Source organism: Electrona antarctica, assembly GCF_951216825.1.
Source record: "Electrona antarctica genome assembly, chromosome: 20".
Lineage (NCBI taxonomy): Eukaryota > Metazoa > Chordata > Actinopteri > Myctophiformes > Myctophidae > Electrona > Electrona antarctica.
The window spans coordinates 24065358-24076830 of NC_136801.1; the positions used below are offsets into that span (position 1 = coordinate 24065358).

The window sequence follows — 11473 nt, forward strand, 5'->3', positions numbered from 1 at the left end:
TCATGTCAAGGACCCCAAATTGCCACTAATTAGCTCGCGGACCCCCATTTGAAAAGATATGCCAGCCTTGCCAGGGACCCCCATAAGAGAAGACTTTTATGTCTCTAGCAGTGATTCTCAACCAGTTGAATTTCAAGGACCCCCAGTTTGACATGGATTATTCTACGGACCCCCATTTAATGGCATTTCTATCTCTGGGACCCCAATTTATATTGTAAAAGCAATGTTATTTTAACTCTGAGAGTGTCCATTTGTGACTCTGAGTTACAGGCCCATAATGGTCCATTTGGTTCCAAACTATAATTTAGCTGGGTCCCCCCTGGAACTCCCTCAGGTACCCCTGGGGGTCCCCGGACCCCACTTTGGGAACCACTGATGTATGACACACTAAGGTGAGTTTCAGTGATGTTATCAGAGTCACACAGTTGGCAGAAGACTGGTGTAGTTTAGGGATTATGCCAATCAATGTACACCCATGGTACACCCAAGGTATTGGGCCTATACCAGTCTTCTGATGCTATATCCTAGAGTGCAGCGCCATCTTCTGACTAGAATAAGTAGTTCCTTTTAAGTGGAGTTCTTGAGGGGCGCTAGCCCCTCCTATATACAGGTTTAAACTTGTTTTTAGTTCAATGTTTGTTTTTAAAACGCCATTGACAATGAAGTTAATTGACGTCATCTTGTCCCTAACACAAACATTAAATGCCATTAACAATAAAGAGAATTTAGTTGGCATCGTTTGTTTTACATCACATTGCATCACCTATTAAATCAACATGAGTTAGACTTTAATATATTAGCACCCCTCACTTCACACGGGTGTGCTTTTTAAATACTTAACCTTTTTATCATTCTAATTAGGCTGGGTGGGTTAATTGTAACATATTTTTCTGTGGTCTGACACAATTTGAACACACAATAGGGCCTACTGCTTGTACACTTACTTCCTGTTTCTAGGCCTACTTCCTGTTTACAGGGACCAGTAAAACCACAGTCTTGTAGGCTAGCAGCCTGTTGGCCATTGAGTGCTCATGGCTACCAAAATATTGATAGTAGGTCGTAGGTTGCAGGCTTTTTGGCTGGTTTCTAAAGTGTAGGCCTACAGTTGCTTGTTTAAAGTTTGACTGAGCTCTATAGACCATCGTCTGTCATGCTGCAGCATTCATCCAGAACCTAACCTCACATTTTCCAGACTTTGCGCTGCAGGCAGTACCAAGTTTGAGTCTGAGAACACCTGGATTGAAGGCATGATTTGGACACTGTGTGCAGATCATCATTTGAGCACCAGGCAAGAAAGCAAACACAAACGGTAGGCTACAAGAACTACTTATGCCTCTGCTGTGGAAATGTTAAATAAGAACATTTCTAAAATGACCCTCTCTCCCAACCCCTACAGCCCACCATGATCACTGTTGCTGTTTATGGGAATGTATAGGCTATTGCATCTTACGTATTAGTTTTTTTGCCAGTCTGTGCACTGCATGCCCAAGTGCCAAGGGAAAATTCTAACAACTCTAGTTTTTGCCGGCTGCCGGGCGCGGCTGCACTAATAACTTTGGGGCAGGCCCCTCTAGAGTTTGAATGGACAGGTATCAGTCAAAAGGGAGACATCGAAGAGGAAGGAGGGGATGGGGAAGGATCAACATATGGCATGTCAGAACAGGCCAGCTCCATATGGAGGTCAGATGTAGAGTTGCTGGCTAATATTAATGACATCAGGGATCTCCATATATGGGCTTAATATTGATGACGTAAGCACAGGGATCTCCATCCCTGATGATGTCATGTGATGTCACGTGGTCTCTCACCCGACCAACCAACCAACACACACTGATGGGAAATGCACGATTCCATAGTTAACTGTATAATAAATAAGAATAATAATAACTAGAAAAGTGTGGTTGCCGCAGTCGCTTACATAGGCCCCTCCCTAAACTTCTATAACGCTTGAATAGTTTGGTCTTCTGCCCCTTCAATGGAACTCATGTCTTTATAAACGATTGTAAAACATAGATTGGGTACAGTTACGGTTACAGGGGCGGCGGTGGTTCAGGGGTAGAGTGGCAGGATGGTAACCGCAAGGTTGCCTGTTCGAACCCGGGCTCCCCCAGAGTTAGTGTCGAAGTGTCCTTGAGCAAGACGCTGAACCCCTAATTGCTCCTGATGTGCTGGTTGGTGCCTTGCATGGTTTCTGCTGCATGAATGTGTGTGTGTGAATGGGTGAAGAAAGTGTCACAATAACAATAGTCCACACTAATAATAATAATGTATTTGTGTTATTGTTATTATTATTATTATTATTATTATTGTTGTTGTTATTGTTGTTGTTATTATTATTGTTATTAATATTAAATCACTAACATATCAGCCTGTCCGATGTTTTGATGTGAATGCAAATCCAAGGTCATAAAGCAAACTCATGACCAAGTAAGATTACATTACATTGCCTTATTATGCTATTCATTACTTTACATAGAAGATTGGCTCTGTTCCATTCTTCATGTTGACCAGCAGGGGGGGTCAATGGCTATATAATATGCAAACTAGCTTCAGTAGAAAGTATATTTGGTTCAGCAGCATGTGGTGCAGTGTGGGATGGGATGGGGTTAGCTTATTAACATATTACTTATTAAAGGACAACTTTAGTTTTTTTTCAACCAAGGTTCATGTTTTAGGTTGTTATTAGACAAAGTAAAAGATGAGTGTTGTTTTTTTTCAACCAAGGTTCATGTTTTAGGTTGTTATTAGACAAAGTAAAAGATGAGTGTTGTTTTTTTTTTCATTTGCTGCTTTCTTCTCGTTTTTTAGCTATTTTTAAATGGGTTTTTTTTGCGGCTTTCGCCTTTATTTTATTTTTTATAGAGAGACAGACAGTAGGCTAACAGGAAATGGGGGAGAGAGATGGGGGAGTGACATGCAGTAAAGGCCGTCGGGATCGGGAATCGAACCCGCGGCACACCGCCAGACTCGGACTACCGGCCAAGGTGCCGGTACAACACACAACAACAACATTATATTTCACAGTAAATGTGAGGATGCATGTCTTCGTGTTACCAATTTTGAATGGGCCTATATTTATATAGTTTTTATCTTTGGTATAGCCTAGGCCCTAGGGAACATGCACAAATATGTTGTGAGGGGCTTACAGTTACAAGAAAGGAAGGCCAAGCAGTTAGCTAGGTACTGTTCAGTATCAGCTAAAGCCTCTCAATTTGGAGGAGGCATTGTTTCCTTTAGCCATGATTTATTCTGCGTCTGACAAGTATGTCAACTATACTGCAATGTAACAATGTTCTGCCGTCTAGGCACTTTGTAACTGGCTGTTTTCATATTGTATGACAGCACTGGCAGTGTTTATGTTCTTTGTACAAGGCATACTTGTACTTCTGTTTATGTGGACATAAATACATATTTCACGTGCGTTGTGCGTGCGTGCGTGCGAGTGTGCGTGTGTGCGCGTGCATGACGTGTGTGTAGGGGTCAGGTCTGACAAAAGGGATGCATAAGAGGAAACGATTATTGGAAGTTTCCATAGTAATAATCAGACGCCTCGGCTGTGAGTTATCGTCCTACTGGTGACTCGGCATCATTTGCGCAAGGCTGCCGTGAATCAGCAGTTCCCGTATACTGCTGGCTTAAAGTTGATTGCACGTGTGTCCTTGTCATCGATTCATTTTATTTCATTATAGTGCTGAATCACAAGTTGTCTCAGGACACTTTACAATAGAGCAGAGATTGGAAGTTGTCCCACCTGCCCTGAAAAAACTTGGTGGCAAGGAAAAACTCCCTTTTAATTGGAAGAAACCACCCTAGGGTGGGCAGTCGGAGGGAGAGATCTGAAACAGATACAAGTAACAGCAATAACAACAGTAACAACTATAATGGCGACAATAACAATAATAGAAAAGGCAGTTCCTGTAGAAACCACGTTGGCTCGCTGAAAACACTCAAAGTTGAAAACTGCTGAAAACATACGCAAAGTATATGATGTACAGTAGAAAATGTGTAATAGTAACACAGACATTAATAGTGTTAGTGTATAGTTAATATAAAGTGGTACCGTCGTGCATAGTGAGAGACCAGGAGGGAAGACTGGCTCCCTGTCCGCTTTAGAGTTGATTTTAAAATTCTATTTTTTGTTTTTAAATCAATTAATGGTCTGGCTCCTCTATATTTGTCTGACCTTATTGAGGTCTATACTCCTCCAAGGTCACTGCGGTCTGAGGGCCAGCTAAATCTCAGGGTCACAAAGAAGACCCGCTTAAAGTCCAGAGGCGACCGAGCCTTTTCTGTTGTAGCCCCTAAATTATGGAACGCACTCCCCTCCCATGTCAAATTGGCCCCTTCCATCGAGACTTTTAAATCTCGCCTAAAGACCCACCTTTATACCTTGGCTTTTAATCCCGCTTGAGTTACTTCGGTCCTTATAAATGTTTTGTTTCACCTTTTCTGTCATGTGTCTCAGTTGTTTTCACTGTTTGTACTTTGTATTCTTGCTGTAGTTGTTCTGTGTGGTAGCTATAGTGTATTTGATTTGATTTTCTCCTGTACAGCACTTTGTAAACCCTGAGTTTTGAAACGTGCTATATAAATAAAGTGGATTGGATTGGATTGGAAGACATGTTAGTTCTTGCTTCATGTTGATGATGGCATCATGGCAGCAGGTGTGCTGTTTTCAGACAGAAGAGATTCAAGGGGACTCGGTACATGTTGCAACAACCCAAGTGATAAACACTGACTGTATACAAGGTTAGGGAGGATCACACATTTTTGACTGGTTAATATTACTCAGGGAGGGTCTTCTATCTAGGAGATATGAACAGTCCCTGTGACTGGTCTGGTTGATCATGAGACCAGAGTGATTGTCTGTTTCTTTTGAAGAACTGATGACTGTAATGTTGCTGAATCAGATAAGAGTTAGATCCTCAGTTCATACAGTCAGACGAGACGGGTCCCTAAACCTAAAGCCTGTCATTTCCTGTCATTTGCTACAGTAAGTTGCAGCAGCATTTGTTCCTGTTATGTGAAAACACTTATGTCTAAGAAATGGTGTCACTTTTTCAGTGCCCGCTTTGTCAGACCCACAAAGAATGAAGTGGTCACTTTCATCACTTCCGTCTGATTTCATTTTTTCCACGCTTGTGGAGAATCCCCGGCCGGAACACCCCAAGGTCCAGTGTCACAACGGAATGGACCGTGATCGGACGTTAGCATCTAAAGATAAAAGATGTTGCTGAATCAGATAAGAGTTAGATCCTCAGTTCATACAGTCAGACGAGACGGGTCCCTAAACCTAAAGCCTGTCATTTGCTACAGTATTGCTATAGTATTGTAAAAGAAAAAGAAGATAATACTGGATTTGTGTGAGAGAAATAATAATAATAAAGATTTTTTTCGGTCATTTGTCTGGAAAATACATTTCTGTTAAAAAGAATCGTGAAACATCCTATTGTGAACCTAATACCGTGATTTTAATCGTATCGTGATTCATGATTTGAGTGAATCGATACGTGCCTAGGCAAGGCAAGGCAATTTTATTTATATAGCACCTTTCATACACAAGGCAATTCAAAGTGCTTTACAGAATAAAAACAAATACAGAGTGCAACAGTGCACTTTAAAATGAATACAGATTATAATAGATACAATTTAAATAAGATATAGGAGCATATAAATTACAACAAATACTCCCACCTTTGATTGAAATAGAAAACACAGCTAATTTAAAGCCCAGGCAAGACCTAGCTGTTATTAGACATCACTGGGATAGGCAATGTTAAATAAAGACGTTTTTAAATTGGACTTAAAAACGGCTATGGTTGGACAGTTGGCCTAATGGACAGTAATGGCTTTGGCTTTGCATTGATGAAACCAAGTTGTATGAACACCTCTTTCCATTATTCTCTCAATGTTCTGTTTTCACTGTCAACTTTATGAGTCTAAAGTTAAGTCCTTTGGATTCAATATTTCTCTCAAGTTTAAACGACAATCCAAAGGTGTGTTTCACATGCCTTAAACACTACCAATACAACTGGACCATGACAGAGGTATTTTATTCTTTGAAAAGAACATTTTCTTTCCTTTTTTGTACTTTTTGATTAACTAATATACAAAGTGCCACATTCGAGGACAATATTACAGAACTTCACAGAATTTATATCTGCCTATAACATTTGATAACACATATTTCTATCAGTAGTTATACCACACACATTTTTACTTAGCAATATAGTTATCAGTGTAAGGTGTTTTGTTGCATGTTGTAGTTCCTAAATTAGCCATTGATTGTGTTATGGCCCACAGTCTAATGGCTTAGAAAATAATTGGCCTGAGGTCAAACTTACTTCCCGACCAATGACATATACTGTGAATCATAGCTAAATAATAGCTATACAGCACCATTGCATTAAATACAATTACATACAAAGTTCTTTAGAAAGTTGCAGCAGCATTTGTTCCTGTTATGTGAAAACACTTATTTCTAAGAATTGGTGTCACTTTTTCAGTGCCCGCTTTGTCAGACCCACAAAGAATGAAATGGTCACTTTCATCACTTCCGTCTGATTTCATTTTTTCCACGCTTGTGGAGAATCCCCGGCCAGAACACCCCAAGGTCCAGTGTCACAACGGAATGGACCGTGATCGGACGTTAGCATCTAAAGATAAAAAGCGGAAACAAAAGTGTTTTCCTGTTGGCCAATACCAGACAGTCACATGCAAGAAACTCCCTCACTGATCATCCCTTCGCTCATTCATTCATTCAGATGAATGGGTTGGGGCCCGGGTGACTCAACTCAGAGGTTGAACTTCTGCATTTCCAGACCTTAAATATCACAGACACTTCAAGCCTGGCAGATCAGATCACTCTACTGGACTTGAGGAGGAAAAAGAGAGGAGAGAAGAAGTAGTATATTCAACTATTTATATCAATTTCATTTATCATTCAGTCACTCATTCTTTTCACACACTAAGATCTGTTATCACGTAAAAATGGCATCCTGTGGAATCCTGCTCAAATGTGCCGTAATGTGCTGCGCTGTACTGGTGACTCTGGTGGACATGGGCTCAGCTGGTGAGTAGCCTATGTAGTAGTAGTAGTGTATAAGTAGTATTGTATTATGTGAGGGAAATATTTAAAAGCCAGTATTACTTTGCAACTTTATCCCATTAAAACCGGGAAAGCACCGTGTCAATTTTAGATTTTAGCGTTGGCAATTAAATAAAAAAGCAGATATACAAGCTCACAGGGTTGTACGTCTGCTATTTTTGAACATTTTTGTAAGATGTTGAAAGAACTGCTGGTTTAGAAGGAATTTGTAGAATCAGCCTCAGGTCTTCATGGGTTATAATCAATATGTACAAATGTGTCCGTGGCAAAGACTTGGTCTTGTCCGTGGCAAATGTAATATTTTATTTTGTACGCACCATTATAATGTTCTTATTTTCATCGTACGGAACAATTACTAAATGTCAGCCTCCAGGTATTCTTCAGAATATGTAGTGACACTTATTTACTACGACTCTGGCATATTAGGAGTCCAACTAGTACTAGTGGTTCTCAAATGTTTTATTTGCAAGGTACCCCCTTTACTCTGAGAGTCTACGAACGGAACCATTAGGTTCCATTTGTAGACTCTCAGAGTTACAGACCTGTTATGGTAATTCAGTGCTACCTCTTTGTGTTTCTGCCTGGAAATATTATTATTATTTGTCCATGCCAAAAAAAGAATAATTGACAAAAATGTCCACCACAAGCCAGCATGGCGATGACCCCTGGACAGGTTATAACTATTCATTCTATTTAAACTGTTGTATTGGGACTGCCCGACACCGTACAGCCCATGGTCTAGACAGGGTCAGGCCGGGTCAGGGTCTGCCCTCTGCCTCCTATTCTCAGCTTAACCTGTCATCTTAACCAACCACTGATGTTTGAGTGTCTATAAGTGTGGCATTCCTACATAGTCATGGCAAGGCCCTTGTCCACCAACCAGACCTCTATACTCCTCCTCACTCTCAATAATTGTAAAATAAATAGAATAATAATAAGCTGTGTAGAATGTGTTCTGGATTTAAAGAGAAAACGTTCACATTGCATGCTGATGAGGTGACTGTCTTGGAGACTCCTATAAAATGACACATTCTGGCTTTCCCTTCGTGGAAATTGTCATATCAAGATTTCTACAACTTTTTTTTTGTCTGTAGGCTATACAGTAGAGTTGTTCATGATAGTATTACAGCAGTCGTTCCCAAACCCTGGTGGTCCTCAGGGCCCCCTGCTGGTACAGCTGGTTTTCTATCCCATCAGGTCTAACTGGCCCCTAAATAGACTGATTTTTAGACTGAAGGACACCACTTGCACTTAATGAATGCAATTAACGTGCTGGTAGGATAGAAAACCAACCGTGCCAGGACAGTGCCTGCATGGGGAGAACCACAGTTGGAACTATGACGGTGGCATTTGTTAGTAATATAGGAACCACTGCATTGTGGGCAGCCCACAACAGTATGGGTCAGAGCAAAATAATGACCTACATTTTAACCGTCCGTTGTTTCCTTACAGCCCCTGAGAAGCTGTCGTCCTGTTGTACTACAGTAAGCAGACAGGAGATCACAGATCCTATTGTAGGGTATCTGGTCCAGAGGAGGAACCTGCCATGTGTTACTGCTATCATGTAAGTTCTACCTACCTACCTACCTACCTACCTACCTACCTACCTACCTACCTACCTACCTATGTACCTACTTACCTACCTACCTACCTACCTACCTACCTACCTACCTACTGTAACTACGTATCTATACCTACCTATCTACCCACAATCATCTAATGCGTCTATTCTAAACTATTTTGTTCTCACAGTTTTCAGACAGAAAAAGGCTTGTTTTGCAGTCAGTTCAACGCTCCCTGGGTGCGCCGCAAGGTCGCATCGTTTGAGTAAGAAAATCAGTCACTGGCATAAAGCATCCATTCATTCATTATTCATTCATTCGTTCGTTTATTCAAATAATCTTATACTTGTTTCTGTATTATTTTCATGACAGGACGGCACGCAGGAACGCCCAGTCTACCTCCCCTCGCTCCACCGTCTCGTCCTCTACTCCCTCTCTCCTCTCCCTCCTCACCTCTACCTTGTCTCCTTCCTCCTCCCCTACCGTCTCCTCGTCTCCTTCCTCCTCCCCTACCGTCACCTCGTCTCCTTCCTCCTCCCCTACCGTCTCCTCGTCTCCTTCCTCCTCCCCTACAGTCACCTCGTCTCCTACCTCCTTCTCCTCCTCATCTACTCAGTCTACCTCCCCTCGCTCCACCGTCTCGTCCTCTACTCCCTCTCTCCTCTCCCTCCTCACCTCTACCTTATCTCCTTCCTCCTCCCCTACCGTCTCCTCGTCTCCTACCTCCTTCTCCTCCTCATCCCAGTGAGGACGGTATACCAGTCGCACCTCAGCTCAGCAGGCCAGCCGACCAATAGCGTGGCGTCTCCGTCTCCTCCAGCCAATAATGACCTCATATAGACGGGAAGTTAAAGAGGATGAATCAGCATATGTCGAACCAGCATTTGAATGAATGTCTCAAAACTGTTTATTTATGTTTCACTTGATTTGTTAAGTTTTAAGTTATTAATACAACACTATCTTATTTATTCTCAGTGGTAAAGAAATGTAAGAATGTATTTATTGCATTAATTTATTTATGGAGTGATGCACTCTTGTTATGATGTTCATGATTGTTGCTGTTTGTATTATTTGTTGTGTGTATAGCTGGTGATGTTATTTAATCCTATTAAGATAGCTATATGATAACTATGTTGGGACTATGTATTCCTTAACTTTCTTGTGATGTGTTTCTAAGCAATGGGGAAGTTGGGAAACTGTGGAAAACATGAATAAATGCTGTGTCCGGTGAAATGTTTAGCATTTTCTTTGTTTCATTTCATATCAAACTAAAGGATCAGAGAGGTATCACTTGTTTCATTTCATATCAAACTAAAGGATCAGAGAGGTGTCACTTGTTTCATTTCATATCAAACTAAAGGATCAGAGAGGTGTCACTTGTTTCATTTCATATCAAACTAAAGGATCAGAGAGGTGTCACTTGTTTCATTTCATATCAAACTAAAGGATCAGAGAGGTGTCACTTGTTTCATTTCATATCAAACTAAAGGATCAGAGAGGTGTAACTTGTTTCATTTCATATCAAACTAAAGGATCAGAGAGGTGTCACTTGTTTCATTTCATATCAAACTAAAGGATCAGAGAGGTGTCACTTGTTTCATTTCATATCAAACTAAAGGATCAGAGAGGTGTCACTTGTTTCATTTCATATCAAACTAAAGGATCAGAGAGGTGTCACTTGTTTCATTTCATATCAAACTAAAGGATCAGAGAGGTATCACTTGCTCATTTTCTTAGTTTCATTTCATATCAAACTAAAGGATCAGAGAGGTATATAGACCCAGGTTCTGTAACTAAGGTGTTTAAATCTATGCAGACCAACAAGGCAACAGGTCCGGATGGAATGTGTGCTTTTTTATTAAAAACATGTGCAGAGGAATTAACTCCTGCATGGCAGCGTCTATTTCAGCTATCCTTAGACACCTATACTGTGCCAGAAATCTGGAAAAAATCTATTATAGTTCCAGTCCCAAAGAAGCCCTGTCCACAAGAGAACAATGACTATCGGCCAGTAGCATTAACCTCCAATGTGGTCAAATCCCTGGAGAGAATCCTAACTGAGGAGCTCCGAAAGGAAACGGAGCGATCACTAGATCCACATCAATTTGCTTATGCACGGAATCGGGGAACTAGTGATGCGATTTCCACACTAACACACCGTGTATTGAAGCACTTAGAGGGAGCAAAAACATATGCAAGACTTCTCTTTGTTGATTTTAGCTCAGCCTTTAATACAATCCATCCAGACATTCTTCTTCGTAAGTTATCTGAGATGAAGGTGAATCCAGTTCTGATTAGATGGTATTTCTCCTTTCTATCTAACAGGCCACAACAGGTGAGATTTAATTTGGCGCTCTCTGATAGAGCAGTAAGCAGTACAGGGGCCCCCCAGGGGACAGTTAGTTCCTCCCTTTTGTTTACCCTATACACAAACGACTGTGTCAGCTCACAGTCCAATCAGTGTGTAGTCAAGTTCTCTGACGACACTGTTATACTTAGTTTACTCACAAGTGAAGGTAACACCAGTAGCCATACAACTGGAGTGGACAGGTTTGTAACCTGGTGTGATGAACATCACTTACAAGTTAATGTAAGGAAAACTGAGGAGATTGTAGTGGATCCCAGGTCTATAGGTGACCACACCACGATCACCATACATGGTCATGACATCAAACAGGTCACCTCCTATAAATATCTAGGAGTGCACATGGATTGTGATATAAGCTGGCACTCCCATGTGACAAGTATGTGTGCAAAGGTACACCAACGCCTTCACTTTCTCCGTCGGCTCAGACTTTTTGGT

The 11473-nt window shown here is 41.1% G+C and overlaps 1 protein-coding gene across 1 annotated transcript; it reads left to right on the forward strand.

Moving 5' to 3' along the window:
- Positions 1–1271: 1271 nt before the first annotated feature.
- Positions 1272–9418, forward strand: LOC306913216 (uncharacterized protein; the record flags this gene model as incomplete). Its single annotated transcript, XM_079489804.1, has 5 exons — positions 1272–1309; positions 6973–7072; positions 8561–8672; positions 8861–8935; positions 9043–9418. The coding sequence occupies exons 2-5, from the start codon at positions 6991–6993 to the stop codon at positions 9416–9418; spliced, it is 645 nt and encodes a 214-aa protein (XP_079345930.1). The 5' UTR covers positions 1272–1309; positions 6973–6990.
- Positions 9419–11473: the final 2055 nt, after the last annotated feature.